The sequence below is a fragment of the Miniopterus natalensis genome, chromosome 8, assembly GCF_054644295.1.
Source record: "Miniopterus natalensis isolate mMinNat1 chromosome 8, mMinNat1.hap1, whole genome shotgun sequence".
Taxonomy (NCBI): Eukaryota; Metazoa; Chordata; class Mammalia; order Chiroptera; family Miniopteridae; genus Miniopterus; species Miniopterus natalensis.
The window spans coordinates 3,382,476-3,401,997 of record NC_142088.1 but is presented as its reverse complement, the minus strand read 5'-3'; the positions used below and the strand labels follow the sequence as shown (position 1 = coordinate 3,401,997).

General features: G+C 42.2%; 1 protein-coding gene across 8 annotated transcripts in view; it reads right to left on the bottom strand.

Moving 5' to 3' along the window:
* The window catches only part of USP40 (ubiquitin specific peptidase 40), a 59,643-nt gene that overhangs the window by 9,181 nt on the left and 30,940 nt on the right, over positions 1 to 19,522 (bottom strand). For 6 of the 8 annotated variants that reach the window (XM_087819502.1, XM_016204641.2, XM_087819501.1 and 3 more), the window contains 11 exons: positions 17,932 to 18,055; positions 16,584 to 16,641; positions 12,721 to 12,774; positions 11,893 to 11,981; positions 10,118 to 10,204; positions 8,210 to 8,246; positions 6,648 to 6,712; positions 4,933 to 5,007; positions 4,457 to 4,583; positions 2,745 to 2,839; positions 1,322 to 1,440 (listed from right to left, as the gene is read on the bottom strand). In XM_087819502.1, the coding sequence (XP_087675628.1) occupies positions 1,322 to 1,440; positions 2,745 to 2,839; positions 4,457 to 4,583; positions 4,933 to 5,007; positions 6,648 to 6,712; positions 8,210 to 8,246; positions 10,118 to 10,204; positions 11,893 to 11,981; positions 12,721 to 12,774; positions 16,584 to 16,641; positions 17,932 to 18,055 (930 nt within the window). Of the gene's footprint in view, positions 1 to 1,321; positions 1,441 to 2,611; positions 2,652 to 2,744; positions 2,840 to 4,456; positions 4,584 to 4,932; positions 5,008 to 6,647; positions 6,713 to 8,209; positions 8,247 to 10,117; positions 10,205 to 11,892; positions 11,982 to 12,720; positions 12,775 to 16,583; positions 16,642 to 17,931; positions 18,056 to 19,522 lie in introns of all 8 variants that reach the window. The other 2 variants (XR_001602564.2, XM_016204643.2) reach the window with 1 other exon arrangement.

Genomic DNA, 19,522 nt, shown 5'->3' with positions numbered 1-19,522 from the left:
ATTTTTGCAGATGACATGATGTTGTATCTAGAAAACCTTAAACGCTATACCAAAAGACGATTAAAATAAATGTATTAAAAAACATGGAGATAAAAAGTCAATATACAAAAATTAGCTGCATTTTATATACTAATAGGTAGCTCTCAGAAAGAGAACACAGCCCGCCCGGCGTGGCTCAGCTGCTAAGGTCGGCCCAGGATCCAGGAGATCGCGGTTCGATTCCAGGTCGGGGCACATGCAGGGGTTGCAGGCTCCTCGATCCCCAGCAGGGGGCGTGCAGGAGGCAGCCTATCAATGACTTATCATTGATGTTTCTCTCTCCCTCTCCTTTCCTCTCTCTGAAATCAATAAAGACATATTTAAAAAAAGGAAGGAAAGAAAGAACATAAAAAACAATCCCATTTACGACAGCAGCAGCCTCCTGTCACACTCTTTCTCGTGGCTGAAGGTGCGTGTGTATGTGCGCGCGTGCACGCCTCCCCTTTATCCATTCATTCACCTGCTGAACACTTATGTTGTTTCCACACTGTTGTGAATGACGCTGCCTGAACCTGGACCTGGAGGAAAGGGAACCCTGTGTACTGTTGGCGGGAATGTAAGTTGGTACACACACTGTGAAAGAATAGCAAGACGGTTCCTCAAAAGCTAAAAACAGAACTACACACACACAGACACACAGACACACACAGGAATATTATTCAGCTATGAGAAAAAAAGGAAATCTGCCATTTGCAACAACATGGATGGAACCTGAGGGCATTGTGAGATTAAGTCAGATGAGAAAGACAAATACTGTTATGATATTTACTTATATGTAGAATCTAAAAAAGCCAAATTCATAGCAACGAAGACCAGGACGGTGGTTACCAGGGGCTGACAGCGGGGAAAGCGGAGAGGTTGGTCACAGGGGGTAAATCTGCATTAATAAGTTCTGGGGATCTAATGTAGGGTGGCGATCACAGCTAAAGAATACTGTGTAATATCTGAAAGTGGCTGAGAGTGGAAAAAGGAATGGTGATTACTCGGTGTGAGCAGCTGTCAGCTAACACTATGGAGTGGTCACTGCACTATATGTGCATCACATCCACAGGCTGTACACCTAACTCACACAGCGTTGCATCAGTTATAGCTCAAAGAGCTAGAGAAAAAGGGCACTAAAATTTCCTTCAGTCTCGGGAGCCTAGAAAACATACATGAGGCTACATTTTACACTTAATAAGGAACCGAAGCTGTCCCAGGGTCTGATGTAGAAGCTTCACCCGCTGGCATGTGGAACTGCCAGGGTCAGGCTCTGTTACTGAGAGTCCAGCCAGGAGCCCACCTCAGCTGCTGCTGGTTTTCTCGTAAAAGCCTGCCGGGGCGCTTCCTGTCCACTGTCCAGGCTCTGAGGAAGGCTGGGGATGGGATGGAAAACTCCGACAAGGAGGGCAGGGTCATGGCCTAGAAAAGAAACACACATTGGCCCCAGGATTTGAAAAAGCACTCTTGAAAAGATACCGCTTTAGGAGAAATGAAAACTACACAAGTACATCTGAGGGAAAGAGTATCTTGAGTAAGAATAATACCTACTAAAAAGTTCCCAGGACTAGCCCTTAAATGAAACTAATCCTGAGTAAGTTTGTATTTCTCTCCATTGAAATTAGCTTGGGAGAGAAGTGAGTTTTCAATTTCTAAACATGAGCCAGAGCTCCTTTTTGATCACTTTTTTTAAGAAAAATGAAGCTTTGAAATTAATTTCTAGGCGAGTCTCCCAGGTCAGAGTTTGCTGGTAGAGCAGGGACTCGTCCACTCTCACCGTGTGATGTCCAGCAGAGTCTGCGCTGCCATGGAAGAAACTTTTGATTCTGAAATATTTCAAAATCTTTGGATCCTACTGCTAGGCCCAAACTGCTGAACTAATTCTGAAGTAGATAACTATTTATATTATTTAGGTTGTGTATAAAATGTCCAATATTCATCCATTTTTAACCTAAAAATAGCAACTTTGTATCTTTCAATCCAGTACCAGAAAAAAGTGACTCTTCCCACTTGTTCTCATGAAAATAAAACCACTTGGTTTTTGGAGGAAGGTCGGTTCATACACCGAGGACACAGATGTCGAATGTCAGTGGCTGATGCTCTTTTATCTGCCCCCAGTTTTCCTTTGTAAGGAGGGTGGGATGCTCACTTCAATGCAACTTCAGTGGGATGCTTCAGAGGCAGTTAGTGTTGCCGTCAGTCCAGCCTTTCTCTTTGGACAGAACACTCTTTCTCTATAAATGTTAATGCATAAGAAGACCCTACAACATCTAGATTAACATCCTGACGTAGAGTGATGTTCTGGCCTCCTGGGAAAGTGATAACTCCTCTTAACTAACAACATGCAACACATGGATCACAATGATACAAAACAATGTAAACAAAGGGGTGAACTGAATGCTTTACAAATGTCTCAGTTAACCATGTTTACCTACAAAGTAAAACAGACACAGGCTGCACGTCACTGAGGACAGTCAATGAGAGCACAGCATGCCTGTCAGAGGAGGAGGAATGGAAGCCACAGGCAGCGGCAGAGAAGACGACGAGGGAGCTGGGAGCTGGGAGCTTGTGCGTGGGGCCTGCGGGTACTTACCACTGAACATGGCATGTAGCACATGCCCTATCAGAACAGACTGCAAGTGAGGGAAAGGAGACAGAAGAGTAGATTAATATCTCCCGGGAAGCAGCCAGACCCCCACTCAGGTACACTGTGGGAGGAGTCTGACCTGAGCCTTCAGTTGCACCAAGGTGGCATCTGCTGAGATCTCCACGTCACCCAGGTAGCAGAGGGGAACTTCCGCGAGCACATCACCAGGAGCACCTGCAAGGACAGAGCCAGATGTCTGAAAGGAGCTTGAAGTGCATTTACTTCGTATTTCTGAAATATGTGCCATGTTTTGATGTCGTAAATACTTTTAGTATAATTTCATTTGTGAAACTCAGAATCTGAGTTCCTCGGATTCACACCTCCAGACTTTGGAGGAGAGGAGGCCCTGCCTCGTAAGCAGCAGCCAGGGAGCTCGCTGCTGGCGCCGTACCACAGCTTTCTCCCTGGAAAGGGTTCGAGGAAGTGCACACTTGTGCTGTCTACCAGAATGTTCTTTTCGACACTTTCCTTCCTCAAATAGGACTCTGCTGGTAGAATACTCTGCCCTTATTCCTTACATCCCTTCCTGTTTCTCCCTTGCATCACACCGACCCCACCTGTCTCTCTTGTCTGTGTTTTCTTGGGTGTGTATTAAGACCATGCCTGTCAGGAGCAGGCGGGCCAGCATCCTCCTTGTCTGTCCAGGTCTGGCAGGTGGGTGTCATGTACTCAGTGCTTGCTGACTGAGTCTGTGACGGTAAGAAGCCCGCCTTCACTTGTTATAAAAATGAGGAAAGTATAACGCTCTCTCACCTAAAATCCTGGGTATAAAAGTTGGCAACTAAATTTAAAATTCAGAATAATTTAGCTTATTTTTGCTTTAATTAAATGTCTGTTTATTGCTGGGCACACTGCTGATATATAATAAAATTAGAATATAAGTGAATTAAGCCAAAAGCTTCATGAAGGGTTCTGTGGCTTAAGGACACCACAAGCTAACAGACACTTTTTGGAAACTCTCGGGAATTAGAAATGTTTCTCTCATGTTATTATAAAGAAGGACAAGCAAACAGTTGACCTATTTCTTCATGTTCATGGAAAAACACTGATTAAATATGCTTTTCAAGTCTGTAGCCAATTCTATATGTAATTACTATTCTATTACCAAAGCATTTTTAGGATTAGTTAACACACCTAATACAACCCAACCAAAAATAACTTAATGCCAATTTCATAGCTAATTTAACATGAAAATATTTTATTTCTCTAAACATACATTAACTTCAAAGAGTATGGAGATAAGGATCTGAATGACTTTCAGTAGTTTCAGTTTTGAGGTTTAAAAGATAAAAAAAGAAATATAAGTATATCATACTTTAACCCCTCCCCCAGCTAAATAATTAAGTAAAGCATGACTCAAGAGTCGGTCCTACCAAGAATACATCTACAGTCACAAAGGAGACTAACGTGTTTCTTTTACACCCAAGTGGAACCCACTGTTCACAAGGAAAGGTGAGCTCCCTGCTCAGGGCTCCTTGCTCACCGTGCCATGTGAATTCTGCCTGTGGAGAAGCCACTTAGAAATAAAGCAGTGCATTCATATGGCCCAGTGCATGCTCAGAAGGCAGTTGGCGGGAATGAATGCCCTGGGGGCAGTTCCTGGGGACCCAGGGGCAGAAAGAGGAGGAGGAGAGGGAGCTGTGTAGGGTGTAGGGTGTGGACCCCAGCCCTGCCTCTGCCCCTGGCTACCTCAGCATCAGAGTCTGTTGTGATAAAAGAGCTGCTATTCGTGTTGCCATGAGGACCCTGAGAGACGGCATAGGGGGAGCTGCGATTCCATTCTGTTCTCACCTGGGGTGGCAGCAGCTCTACAGACCCCACCTTGAGAAGGGGTACCGTTCGTCTGGTCCTGACGGCTCTTCCCCTGACCCGCGGGCCCCCGAGGCTGGAACCACCAGATGGGCACCTTCAGGAGACCCTGGAGAAGGGAGCATTTCTCACTGCAACCTGGCTGCTGTGAGGCACACACAGGATGGAAACTTCCAGCCCCACTTCCACAGAGAGAAACATCTTGATGACAAAACATTTTCCTTTTAGATGTATAACTGCCATAATTATACTTGTTTTTACAATCAAAAGTTTAAGTGATAAAAATCAGACTAAATGTTCTTTGCTTAGAAGCATCTCAGTAACTACAATACATGAACAGTGCAAACAAAGTGACAAAATGTCTGGTAGGCTCTGGTGGGCGCGTCCTTGTTTGGCCCGCCCTGCCTCACTCCGCGTCAACAGTGACATCACTCTGTCCATTGGCAGCAAAGTCTTACCGCAGGAAGAAGCTTCCCTTCGGTTAGAAGCAGAGTGTCTCCAGAGCGTATCGTGAGCTCTTTCAGTGTTGCATCCTGGGAATACGGAAATTAGTTTTGTTACTTGTGCAGGCAGCACACAGACCACTGGACCTTTTTTTAACCCTATGCCTCTATCACCCTTGAAATGAATAAATAAAGCAGATGTTGAGTTGGAAGTAGGCCTACAAGAGAGTCTATTGTTAAATATTAAATTATGAGTAGGAGCTGTGTCGTGAAGACTGGAGGTAAGGGAGAGGGATGAGGGGAGACATGAGGAGGCTGATTCACAGAGGATGAAATTTTAGCGAAGCCTGGCAAGGTGGGCTGGGTTTGGAAAGGTGGACGAAACGAGAGAAGGTTTTCTCATGAAAAGGCAAACAAAGCCCCTCGAGGTTACGTCAAGAATAGGTGTGGCTTGTTCTGGGAAGAGCTCAGAGCCTAGATTGTTTCAGTGGGCACAACCAGTTGGAGAGTAACGGGGAAAACTGGGTTGGAGGGCGGCCACATCACAGGGATGCAGAACAGAATAAAAAAAGGAGTGTTTACTGCATTTGAAAAGTCATAGCTTCTGAGAGGGGTTTCTAAAAGTCATTCTGGCTGCTACATGTGCAACACACCAAGGTGGGGAACACCTGGGCCCAGGGAGGCCAGTTGCAGTAATTTAGGTAAGAGGACCAAAAACAAAAAAAGGCTTGAATGAGGCGGCCAGCAGTGGACTGGTCGGGAAAGACAGCAAATCGGGGAAGAGGAACCAGTTTTGAGAGTAATGAGCTTGCTCTGCACAGTTTTAGAATTGTTTGCCCCCTTGGGACTTAACAGAGAAGAAAATGTAGAAACCATTTGACTAAGTATTAATCTTCTGACACCCGAACTCTATGTCCTGAAGATCCTTTGAGGCCCACTTCTTACTCTCGGCAGTCAAATCCTGGCAAAGCTTCAAGAGGGTCATGGCTCCATTGTCACTGACCGCTATCTTCTATACAGCAGTGTTCCAGGACGACCCCAGAACACCTGCTTCAACCAACCTGTGGACATTCAGCGCCACTGACTATTGCTGAACAAAGGCAGGTAGGCTGAGGGGAGGGGCACTGACCACGACTGTCTACTGTTCTCACAGAGCTTCACTTTGGGTCTACTTCTAAGGCTGCGGGCTTGGACAGAGGTTGGATGCTGTTTGGATCAACAATAAGATGAGCCAGATCCCACCTACCCTGAGATACAACTGTTCCTGAGGTAGCCCTAAGAGTCTGGCTGGATCTACAGTGTAGTCTCTGGATCAGAGCCTAAGCGATCAGTTGGTAAGATGAATTCTGCCATCGACTGATGAGGAACTCTGAGATTAAAATATTCAGGTTTTGAAATTCAGAGCGTATTTCCAAATCCTCTCATTAGTTCAAATGTCTTGTTTTCAAAAGTTCTCTGCCTCCCACTGAAGTCCACTATTCCCAGGGACACAAGTTCTTACAAAGAGGGAACTTAACACAGATGCCAGACAGTCCCCCTTAGCCGAGAACTTCCCTCTGACTGCTCGCAAATGACTACAGGAAGGAAAGAGTCAAAGCAGACACGTATAAACCTTCATATCCTAAACAAATTAAAACCTTCACTAGAATTTATTCACGAGTGGGTATCTGTATGGAAATGCCAACAAACACAACGATTTTAAAGAACAAAAGGTATGAGACTCCTCCTACTTCTTCACGCAAAGGCTCCCCTGCTTCACAGCACCAGTCCATCCTTCGTAAGTGCCACGCGTCTCCTGTGAAGGAAACAGGATCAGAATGAAAAACAGCTCAGAACAGGGTGTTCTAAGAGTTTGCCAGGAACCCTGCTGGGTAAATGAGTGTCAAGTGGGATTTGATCTAATAATTATTAACTAATTTTTAAAATTCTGTCTTCCTGAGCATAAAAATAATTATTTTCCCAATTTGGTTCCACCAAGAACAGATGCATAATTGTATTTAATTAATCTATTCTTGCAAATAAAAGTAGCACTTGCTACCATTATACGATAGCTACCATAAGCCTTTATTATGTAGTGTACACACGCATCACGCAGGAGTATAAATATATGTGCACATACATGTAAGTGTGGAATCCCTTCTGAAATCACAAAGCTGAGTTTCATTTCACCGTCTTGGATGAAAGTATGTGCTGACCTTGCTCAGCAACTGATAACGTGAACAATACAACTGGGCCTATCCAAAGAGCGGTTAATCTAATAAAACAGTACTTTTGGAATAGTGTTGAATGAAGTTGGTATAAATGAACATTTATAAATGGCAAACAGTTTTTAATTAGATTTCTGTTTTCACGTTTGCTGCACTGAGGACACAGGAAGATGACTTTTTGAGGAGAGGGAGCTGAGTGGAAACCCTGGCTATGAAGGAAAACAGCAACATCTTATAAACAGTCAACCCCCCACCACCCAAAGGATCTACAGCCAGAAGAATAAGCCTGGGCCTCACACTCCCCCCACAGAGGCCACAGGTGTAAATCCCGACACTCTTCTTTGCAGACCCTTTTTGTCTTAGTTCCAGTTTTAAATACAGTAAGACTTATATGAATATTTAACTTAACCTAAGTATGCTTTTTTAAAAAAACAACACACCAGGAAGTTAAAAGTGAACACCATGGCTTCACAGGTTCTGAACTCAGAGACTGTCTGAGTTACACCTGCTGGGAAATCTGGGTCAGCCATTAGCCATTCTCCGCCCAGCCCTTGCCTGTAAAATGGGAGCAGTGGTCCCCGCCTGGGGCAGCACTGCTGTGAGGTGAAATGACACCACATGGCAGCTCCAGAGCATGTCCCCTCCCCTTCCAGGCGATGAGTGAGGACTGAGCAGCAGTGTGATGCTCACTGACCGCATTTCCTGGTAGCTACTCTGGACATCCTGCATTTATGTTTTCATTCACGTTACATTCCCTCAAAAACACTGACATGAAGCACAACCACTGAAATTCTGAATCAATGAGGTTTAAGCAAAATCCATGGAAGGCCTGGGTGATTCGGGGGTGAACCGTATCTTCTCCTACTTGCTGGGTCCTATCTGGGTTCTCCTTCCCCAGTGGTCAGCTAGCTCACACATGTTCTTTTGGCAAAGAGAACTGGAGAACCAATTACGTACATACAGACGTAAAGTGTAACTGACAATCCTGAGGAAAAAGGGCTGACATGTTTCATGAGGCTTATAAGGACTTTCTTGTAAGTAAAAGATGTGGACCAGGTTCTGTGTTGTCGAGGCCTAGAACTCACCTAGGAGGCCAAACTTCTCCAGCACTGTCTTCAAACACTGTAAAAAAAAAGTATGTTCATTAGTTCTGTTTCTGAGTTACAGTATTGTAACAAACAACCTTTCTGGACTCTGGGCCTATTTAAGTCTGATTACGTTTAGTAATTCTCAAGGAGATAAAGAGACACATAGTTAAGAAGTGGTTAAGAGACACGTAGTTAAGAAGTGGTTACATAAGCTCTCCTTCCTGAGAGCTGGGTGGGGCTGACATGGGAGGGAAAACCAGTTGCCTGTGTCAGTAACCAGGACTTTGTTCAAAGTTCTGTTCATCCACTTCCAGGTCTACAGTATGGCTTTTTTTAATGAAGACGAGCAGTGCACTTTGATGAATGAGGCTGACATCACAGTACACATTAAACTTTGAGTCCTATCAAAGGAAAGCAGCCTTTACTTGGCACCCATGAAACACAACTGGTCGTATACACTCGCAAGGAAAGAACTGTGCAAGCTGTGATCTCAGGGACAGCAATAAACAAGACACAATTGACAGGAGTTTCCATAATACAAAAGTAATTAAAAACTCCCGACTTCTTCAGAGGAAAAACATTCTTAAATAAATCTTGGGAAAAAGTAAGAGAGATTTGTTTTATACTCTACTAGAGCAGAAGGGAGCAAGAACTAGGATGATCATTGCTGTACTGCTTGGATAAGAGAAAAAAGGCAAACAAAATATCCTTTAACAGGGGAACATTTCAATAAACTACGAAAAAGTCTTAAAACAGCCCGGCTGGCGTGGCTTAGAGACTGAGCATCAACCTAGGATCCAGGAGATCGAGGTTTGGTTCCTGGTTGGGGCACATGCCCAGGTTGCGGGCTCCATCCCCACTGGGGGGCCTGCAGGAGGCAGCCAATCAATGATGCTCTCATCACTGACGTTTCTATCTCTGTCTCTCCCTCTCCCTTCCTCTCTCTGAAATCAATAAAGACATATTAAAAAAAAAAAAGGTCTTAAAACAATTAAAAGTATAAATAAGTTTGTATGTACTGGTCTAAAAGGCCTTTAAAATATTTTAAGTGAAACAGAGTCGAAGTATAATACATGTAGCATGATCCCATTATGACATCAAGTGCTTCATTTCTGTGCACACACACGTCCACATGTCGATATACACATGGCAAAGCCTAGAAGGATGCACACTCCACTGGTGTGGGTCAAGTCATATCCCTTGCTGGCTTCCCTGCTTTCTGCTCTGACAAGGTGCTCCAGGCTCATCCTAACTTTCCTGCCCTAGACACAGAACCAGCATTACTCCAAGAGCCCTGGTTCCTGTCGTAGGAAATGGTAGTCAGCAAGCACAATCTGGGTGCTGGGTGCTGGGTGCTTACTACTGCCAGGTTGGTCACTGTTTCTAGGCTGTTTCATGGGGAAGAAGTAGAAAAATATTTGTTTAAAGAAAAAAGACAGCAAGTTTATTTGACTCTCCTAATTCAAACTCAAAGTACAGGCTTCCCTCACCCACAGTGCTGTCACTCTGTCCATCTTCCAACACTGGAAGTCCCAGTTCTCAATGACACAAACATAGTCATGTGTTTCTCTCTCTCTCTCACACACACACTCCTATGTATGTGACTGTGTGTGTATACAAAGTGAAAACAAAGGAAATATGCCGAAAAGTTCACATTAGTGGGACAAAGGGTAATGAGGGGTTTTAATGTTTTCTTTTAATCAGTTTCTACAATCAAGTATTATTGATAATAGAAAAATAATAATCTAACTGAAAATTCCATTTGGTTCACCCATTTCCAAGCTCCCAAAACTAAGGATGAGCACACAGAACCCTTTATAGAGTATATCATATACGCCCTGCCGTAGGAGCATCCTGTTCCCCGTGTTGGACACCCACAGGCACCCCCTAAAGTAAATTACTTACATCTCTCACAGAAACTGTTTCTTCTACTATGATTTCCATCTCTGACCCAGGCTGGATGTCACTCCCCAGAGAGAAAAACAGGAACAGCTAAGATCGAGACAGAGTATGAACGCACCTTAATCTAAATTTTACAATTCTACACCTGTATTTGCTTCTAAAAAGGAAGAGCCAATGTCGCCCATGAAACTTCAAATCATATAGAAACAAGACCATCTAATGCTACAGTTTAAGTAAGCTTGGCAACCTAGAAACTTAAGATGCTTCATCGCCATTTTTACTCCTAAGACATCTCCCACAGATACCATGTATTCTCCTACGCTCCCCATCTTTCTTGGTCATTCCTCAAAGGGACTCACAATTTCTATGCACCGTGAGCATAGCTTTCGAATCAGTTGGTTGTGACCTTGCTGTCTGTCCATTACTACGATTACCAAGACCCCACAGGAAAGGTGGGAGTCTGGTTGCGCACCAGTTCAGCTCCCCAAGCCCTGCTTCCCCTCCTAGCCCAACTTCCCGCGTCAGGTCTTCCTCCTGCAGCCTGTGTACCACTGTCTGCTCAAGTCCGGGGAAGAACAAATTAAAAGGGGGTGGTTGGGAAACTAATGAAGTGGATCCGGACCAGGGGGACCCTGATAGGAATTCAGCTAACCTCAGCACCTGTCTTAACAGTAAGGACATAAGGACGACTTTGGACTGTCATAAAGTTTACTAAGTAGGGAGGGCTTCTGGCAAAGCCAACCAGATGGTATTTATACAGGAAATGAATACTGATAAAGACCAAGCTGCTGTGAGACTATTATATTATTGCAGATAGTAATTACATCCAAAATTAATATTCTGTGTTTCATTAAATCTAAAATGCCACCAGCTGTTACTCATTGCTTTATGTTCCACGAAGAAAGCACAGTGCCAGCCACAACTGTAGGAGCCACAGACGAAAGATGCAGCCTCATCTCACAGTTGTTAAAAGTGGGGGGGAAAAGGGGACATTTCAGAATTTCTGAAATATGGCTGAAACTGGCAGCCACTCGACTTTAAAGATACCCTTAACCACAAAATTTGCACAGAAAAAGAACCTTATGAATATGTTTTGAAAACATAATATTGTTTATTTATTTTTTTGATCCTCACCTGAGGACCTGCTTAGAGGGAGGAAGGGAGAGACGGAGGAAGGGAGGGAGGGAGGGGGAGAGGGGGAGAAACATCAATGTGAGAGAGAAACACCCATCGGTTGGTTGCCTTCTGCATGTACTCCGACTGGGGATCATGTCCTCAGTCCAGGTATGTGCCCTGACTGGGAACAGAACTGGCAACTTTTCGCTTACCAGGATGACACTCAACAAACTGAGCCACTCTGGCCGGCCTAAGATTTTTTATTTAAGCATAGAGGATTATGTGGATATATTCCTAAAATAAAAGGTATCATTTAAGGAAAAGAAAACGTTTAAGGATACAGTATGGCCTGGCCAGGCGTGGCTTAGCAGTTGAGAATCGACCTAGGATCCAGGAGATGGCAGTTCGATTCCTGGTCAGGGCGCATGCCCAGGTTGTGGGCTCAATCCCCAGCAGGGGGTATGCAAGAGGCAGCCAATCAAGGACTCTTTCATCACTGATGTTTCTGTTTCTCTCTCTCTCCCCCTTCCTCTCTCTGAAATCAATAAAGGTATATTTAAAAAAAACCAAAAAACAGTATGACTGCAGTAGCTAAAGTACGAGTTGTAAAATGAAGAGCTGGCGACGGGGAGGTGGGTCGTGGCCAGGCGGCCTCACGGTACCTGAGAGGAAGTCGGTGCTTTTCCCGGACAGAGTCCCAGTGAGCTTCCCATCTTCAGTTCTGCGTCCCGCAAAGTGTAGCTATCTGGCACTACAAACACAATGAATATTATTAATTCCTTCCAGTCTGGGCAAAATAATGTACTGAAATCAGTTTTTCTTTGAAAATCAAGAATGTCAAGGAAGGAAAAAAATGCAGCATTCCATTCCATGCAAAAGGATTACACGTTATCACTGTTTGATTTTCTAATTCCACATTCTAGAATACGTTATTCTTGTTACCTGTACAACAATGCTAGGACCTAAGAGGTGGCTATGACTATTCTAGTCATATTTATAAAAATCAAAAAGCTGCTGTTTACACGATTAGAAGTTAGATGTTCCTAATCCTTTCAGGATAAACCAGCTTCTTCCTATTTAAAGCTGCTTTGGTGACTACCAGCAATAATCAGACTCAATTACATCCAAAGACAAGGTGTGGTACAGAGGTGAGAACAGACTCTACTCCATAAGAGGTATCTCAATAAAATTAGCAACTAAAAAACTGAAAAAATCTACGAAGACACAACTAGATCAAAACCATGACTAAAATAAGGATCAGCTCATCAGAAAGACAGGTGTTCACTCTAGGAAACTGAAGTGTTTGGATTTCTGGTTAAGACACTCTGTAACACATGGTAAGTCACCTGGACGACAGCATGTCCTGTAAATCAATTCTGAAAGGTAATTTAAGCATATTAGGTGTTGGGAGCCATTGTTAAAGTAAAAGTGTTAAGAAAGTTAGATAGCATGAATATGTGTCTGCTTCTGAAGGCCACACACAGATTTACCTGGACAAAGCAGCTTCCCATTTCTATCAACAGGCCTCAAACAGCTGTTCTCGGCTACAAGAAAGAAGAAGCTGGTTAGTGTAGCAAACAAAGAAAACGAAACAGAGAGTCTCTACTTTGTCAAATTAGCAGGAAACTACAATGAGCTACCCCCCCCCAACCTGAAAGCAAGCAGCGATGTGGGACTGTAAGACGCCTGTGCAGCTGACACTGTGCAAAGCAACCTTAGTAACGGTGAGAAAAATTACCTTGTTCTTGACCTTTAAAGATTTTTGTCAAAACATTTAAAACTGTCAGACATGTACAGTGAAAAGAAAAACACTGTAAAACTAATATTCACACTGTAATTTAAAAAACTAGGAACACTGATGAAAATGCTTTCTCTCTTTGTAGAAGCCATGTCAAGGATGGCGTGAACGGGGCTTGCTGTCCTCTGCTCATCGCGTGGCTCTGCTACAGAGCCAGTCTTTTCTTCCCCAGCGAACTGTCATACTCAGACATCTAAGTGTGAATCAGCTTCCAGTATTTTATATTTTGTGCTTCAATCTCATGAAATATACCCAGGAGCTCCTTTAGTGTGAAGTCATTTTGCCAGCATCACATCTCCTGGGATAGTTTCATCCTTTCTGTGACAGCCACTTGTCCCCACTTCTGCGATAAGTTCATAGTTTGTCAGGTTCCTCCGTCACGTCTGGTCTCCTGAATGAGCTGCATGTCAACACCCCCGTGTCAGCTACAACTATCCCTCCATGTGCTTTGTTTCTTTGCTGCACTTTCCTCTTTGTTGGCCAATTCGATGACCTGTTCTTATAAAATGTCACGTGGGTTTATAGCTGGGAGAAAAGGAGGCAGTGAGCTGTACATCTGGCTGCCTGTGCAGTGAAATGAACATCAGACACAGGGTGATGCACATCCATTACTTCTGCAGTGGACTGTGGACTGCAGCTAGAAGGCTAGTTTGTGCTTTCTGCAATTACTCAGTTAAATCAGAGGTAGCTAGAACTTGAGCCATGTTGCTGGGTAACTAATGTTATATAATAAACCGAGATAACTGAAATTTGTGCACATTGGAGCTGTGCAGAGACTGCCTCTTTAAAAAATGTTAGGTGATTTTTTTATGCCCATTACGTGGACCAAGCAGGTGTGCCTATTTTTGAGGATTCAGATTCCTGCTTTGTGGGAAGAAGCACACCAGGTTTAGTCCAAACATAATTCTTACAAAGGTGGACATGAAGTGGGGATGCTAGGAGGGAGGAGCCTTCTGAGAGGGCAAGAATGGCATGGGTCTTAGAAGTTCTAACTTTATTAGACCTTGGCAGAATTTCTTTCTGAGATTCCTGAGCTCTGTATCTTTTATTGTAGTCATAGGAAACTAGCACATAATTCTAATACAAATTTCTTGACAACTGAACAGGTTATGAAAAGAATTCTTCAATTAAAAAGTACTTATTAAATACTGTCTCCTTAAATTTCTTTTCACTTTCCCTCAGGAAACACTGTGTATCTTCTCTGTGCCAGGCACTGTGCTAGAAGCTTATCCCAGGAGTAAGGGAAACAGCCATGATGCTGCCCTTGGAGCCTCATCACACAGAGTAAATGGACTAAAAGTGTATTCTTCTGTGTCTCGCTCTTCTGCTTGGCATAATGTCTCAGATTCTTCCATTCCATACTCGGTGCAGTTCCCACCGTGTGGATGCTCCACTATTTGGCCATTCATGCACCTATTCATGAATGTTTGGATTGTTTCCAGTTTTGAGTGATATACATTGTGTACAGTTTGTGTAAGGATATATGATTTAATTTTTCTTGGGTAAATATCTAGGAGAATTGGTAAATGGATGTTTAAATTAGTAAGAAACAGGCTAACTCTACTACAAGTACTATCGCCTCACGCTCCTGGCAGCAATACGGGGTCACTGCTATTGCTCCACCTCTGCGTTCCCGTTGGTTTCGTCAGTGTTTGAAATGTTAATTGTTCTGCGGAGTGTGCAGTGGGTGTCCTGGTTCTAGTTTGTGGCTAGAGATACTGAGCGTCTTCCCCTGTATGTTGGTCATTTACAGGTCAGTTTTCTTTTGTAAAGTGTCCTCCCAATTTGGGTTGGGTTGTCTTCTGATTAAGTTACAACTGTTTTTCACATGTGCTGATGTAAGTCGGCTGCCCAGTACATTTTGGAATCTTTCTCTCCCAGCCTGTGGCCAGCCTTTTCAAAGGCCTTCTGAAGAACAGAAGTTCTAAATTTTGAGGCAGTCCAATTTATTAGTTTTCTCTTTCATGGTTTGTAAATTTTGAGTCCTGTTTAAAAAAAACTTTTCCTTATGGCCAAGGTAACAAAGATTTTCTCATGCTTTCTCCCAGAAATTTTGGTCTTAGGTTTTAAATTTAGGCCGAGGATCCAGTTTAAGTCAGTGTTTTGCTTAACATGAGGCAAAGCGGGAGGTTCTTTCCTGTGTCCACAGGGATCTAACTGGTCCAGCACTTACTGGCACTTTTGCTGAAAGTCAACTGACTAAATATGTGGGCACTTATTTCTGGACTCTCAATATAGTTTTGTTGCACACATTTTTAGGCTTCTAAACCAGTTGTGATCACTGCTGCACATTCTTCTTAAAAGAGCCCTTTTAAAACTGTAAAAACTATTCTCAGCTCACTGGCTATACAGAAACAGCTTGTGGGCCATAGCTTGCTGACCTGGTCTGTGTAGACTCTTATGCCTACACACTGTCTTGACTACGGCAGCTTTAGAGTTAAGTCTTGAAATCAGACAGTGTAACTCTTCGTTTTGTTTTTCTTCTCCAAATTGCTATGGATGCTTAGGTTCTTTGCATTTCCCCATAAGTTAAAGAATCAGCTTGTCAATATTCACCCCCCACCCTCCAAAAAAAGATTTTGAATGGGAATGAATTGGATCTACAAATTAATTTGGACAGAATTAGCCTCTTAACAATATTGTGTCTTCCAACCCAAGATCATGGTTATATTGCTCCATTTAGTCAGGTCTTTTCAAATTTTTCACAGCAATATTTTCTAGCTTTCAGTGTACAGGTCTTACACACATTTTAAATTTATCCCCAAGTTGTTCATGATATTTTATTCTAAGTGTTTTCTTAACTTTTGTATATTGACTTGAGTTCCTGTTACACTCACTTACTGTTTCTAGTAGCTTTTTAATACAATCCTTAGGATACAGATAGACTAATTCCAGCTGAGTGAAAGAAGTTGGACACAAAAGACATTATTACGTGGTTCCAGTTACATGAACTGTCCAGAAAAGCAAATCCAGACAAAGTAGATGAGTGGTCTTTGCAGGCCCAGAATACAAATAGGAATGAGGGATCAGTTTGGAGTGATGAAAATGTTCTAAAACTCAATTATAGTCATGGTTGTACAACTCTACCCATTAACTGATAATTGCTCAATCTCACTTCAAACAGGTATTTGATGGTATGTAAACTGTACCTCAATAAGACTATTAAAGAAAACCCAATGTTGAGTGAATAGTGAATTTGTAGAATCTATATTCAGTATTGTGATTTATGTAAATGTAAAAATACAATATACACATAAACATATATATGGAAGCATAATATATAAATACACTATGAGTACAGAGACTAGACACACACCCAAATTAGACACATATACTGGTTGCATCTGGGGAGGGACAGAGAGTAGGTCTCAGAAGGACACAGATTTCGTAATGTTTCAAACAAAAACAAACGGGGCAAAATGTTAACATCTGTCCATTTTGGGTGGTAGGTGCATGAGTTTTCCCTAAATTATTTTTGTACTCTCCCATAAGTTTTTCAACTAAAAATCAAAACTAAATCGAACCAAAAAACCAAAAGTAAACATAAATGATTACCTAGTTCCTTCATTAATTTTAATTCCTTTATGGCTTTAATTCGAATATCAAGCACCACCTAAAATAGAGAAATAAACTAATGACTGTGTATAAGTTGAAAACAATGGGTGGAGAAGAGAGTGGAGATTGTCAGTGTGTGCACATACGGCAGTTATCAATTACCTGGCATCTGATAGTTTTGCCTACTTAAAAAAACTTTTCTATCCCTGAAATTCATTTTCTCTCTTCTACAAAATCAAAATTAAAACTTAGATTTTAATAGTTTTTACCAAACTGATGTTAGTTAGAACAGAAAGGATTCCTACAGAAAACCAGAGAAACAATTCTAGCTAGAAAACCAAAAATTTGACAAACCGCTAACCTTTCAATTAGAGGAAACAAAAAAATTTCTGGTAATCACATTTCCTTATGGTAAGAATGATAAATTCAGTGCCAATAGGCATAGATAATATAAAAATGGGCAATACTAATCCAAGGGCACTATTAAAAATGACTGTTTAAATTACTTTATTTTAGAACTGTTTTTCTTCTTTGTCTAGGCTAACTGCCTCTAGGGCATAAAATTGTGGAAATTTAGGGGTAAGACTGATGTCAGAAATCCACTCTACCCTCCCACCAGTGCCCACACTGTGCTAAGAAGGCTCGAGGACTTCACCAAAGTCCCCCACTTAGGGTCAGGGTGGTAGGTATCACACGGTCCCCTTTATTATACCAACAAATATTAATGCACCTCAAGAAATCATAATGCTCATAGAAATAAAATCATTCTAATGTTTCATTTAATGTTATGGAAAAAATTTAACAAACTGAGACTACATCCATATAAAAAGATGCTTTCTGGAAGAATGAAGTACAAGGAAACCAGCATCACAGTCTCCAAACGGAAGACTGAAGGGATCCCTTTGAAAGAGAAGGTGGCTTCATATAGAGCACAGGGTATAATTTAGAGCAATTTCAGTTAAACTAAAAAAACAACACCACCACAACACAAAACATATGCCTGGTTTAAAAAATATGAAAAAGACCCTTGAAAACAGCATTTCATATTTTGATGTATTTTTATCAATTACATACTTGACAACGAAGTTAAGAGGATTCCATGTCCTAACTGAATAGCTAACTCCCACATTCTCATTCTAGGCTTTTGAGGAAAAAAGCACACATTTCCTTGAGATATGCCAAGGACTAATAAGTAAACAAACAATAATCAAACATTAAAAATAAAACATTGATTTCTTAAGATTGAGAATTCTACTGAGACTCTTCTGAAAGAGTAAGGTATTGCTTTCTAAATAAAATTCTGATAACTGAAACACTGTCAACCAAACCTTAATTATAATCTACTCACTGTGTTAACAGTTGCTGATATTTTAACTTGCTCCTCTTCAGACTCTAATTGACATAAATTTTTAACTTTGACCCAGTCGATATCATTCACACTAGTGATCCATTTCCCTTGTTTGGTCAACAAACTGTAGGTAAAAAGATGTTAAAAAAAAAAAGTGTCTATATGCAGCACTTTTATGGATCAGGAAGGATCAGAAAATCAATACTTTCCTTAGGCACCACTTCTAAAATTCTGCATCTGTCCCTTACTGCGACTAAGTGGAGGTGACCAGCTTCCACGGAGCTGCTTCATGAACACTGACTGTCTCTGTGGGGTAGTGTTGGGCAACACTCCATGGAGTCTGTAATCTATGGAATCTATACTCACGACTCAGATACTCTTTGACTTAGACAAGTGATCTGTTGCCACGCTTTTCACAGAGAACTGTTGTAACTGAACAATCCACTGTTGACTTCAGCCTGCACACTGGAGTCACTATGGGGCTTGAAGAGCAGCTATGCCAGAGGCCCCCACACAGGGTTCTGATTTAATAACAGGACAGTCACGTGCACTAGTGTGGACCGATACTCCATCAAAGTGCCACAGCTACGGGGTATCAGCTACATCACACACAATGAATATATAAATTTTTATTATAGATGCCATTTTATGATAGCAGATGGTAGGAGAGGGTCTTGTTCTCACAAGACTTTCCTATGAGGAAGGAGCAACTTCTTTCTAATTCACACCAAGGCACTGAATGGGCTAGTGGAAGTCCTCCTGGGGAGTGCATATCAGAGCCCTGAAACACAATTCTGGTCTTTATTTCAGTTATTCCTATCTGGACTCCACCTGAAGTTAGCAATCCTAAATATAGCAAAGTTTTAGGCACAAAGATGTTCCCTGAAGAAACCCTTAAAACAGCAAAAAGCCGAATGAAGATAACAATGATGAGGGTGCTGCTAAAATACTCAGCACTCACTATGTGTGCTTTGTACGCCCTTGACTCTCAATCCTTACACCTCTACAAAGCTGGTACTAATCATTATCCCCATTTTACAGAAGAAGAAACTGAGCAGAGAGCAGTGAAGTCATTTGCCCATGGTCACACCGTTAGGAAGCGATAAAGCTGGAAACAGATCCAGGCAGCTGGTTCCATAGCCCTTGGCCTTGACCTGTACTGCCTCCCACACGAGCAGCTGGGTAAACTGTAACATCAACACCGATTACTGTGTAGCCATGCAATGAGTATACAAACATGGGAAAAGCAGGATATAGCTATCTACAAAATAATCATTATGTTCAAAAAGAAAAACCTTCAAAACTGAAACCAATTATCTGAGCTCAAACAGGGAAGCCAACAGTGACGACAGTGCTCGGGAGGTACAGGGACGCTGTTGTCAGTCTCCTGTCTTCACTTCTGTATTTCCCAAGTCCTAATATGTGTATGTTACTTTAAAAAAAGAAATTATATAATAAACTTTTTCATTACACACACATGGTAGGGAAACAAATGTCTGGAAAACACTTGTCCAAAAGAGTAAGTGATAAATGTTACACAAAATAAGCGCAGTTCACAAACGCTCTGCTCCTCTGTGCGGCGGCCTCTGTA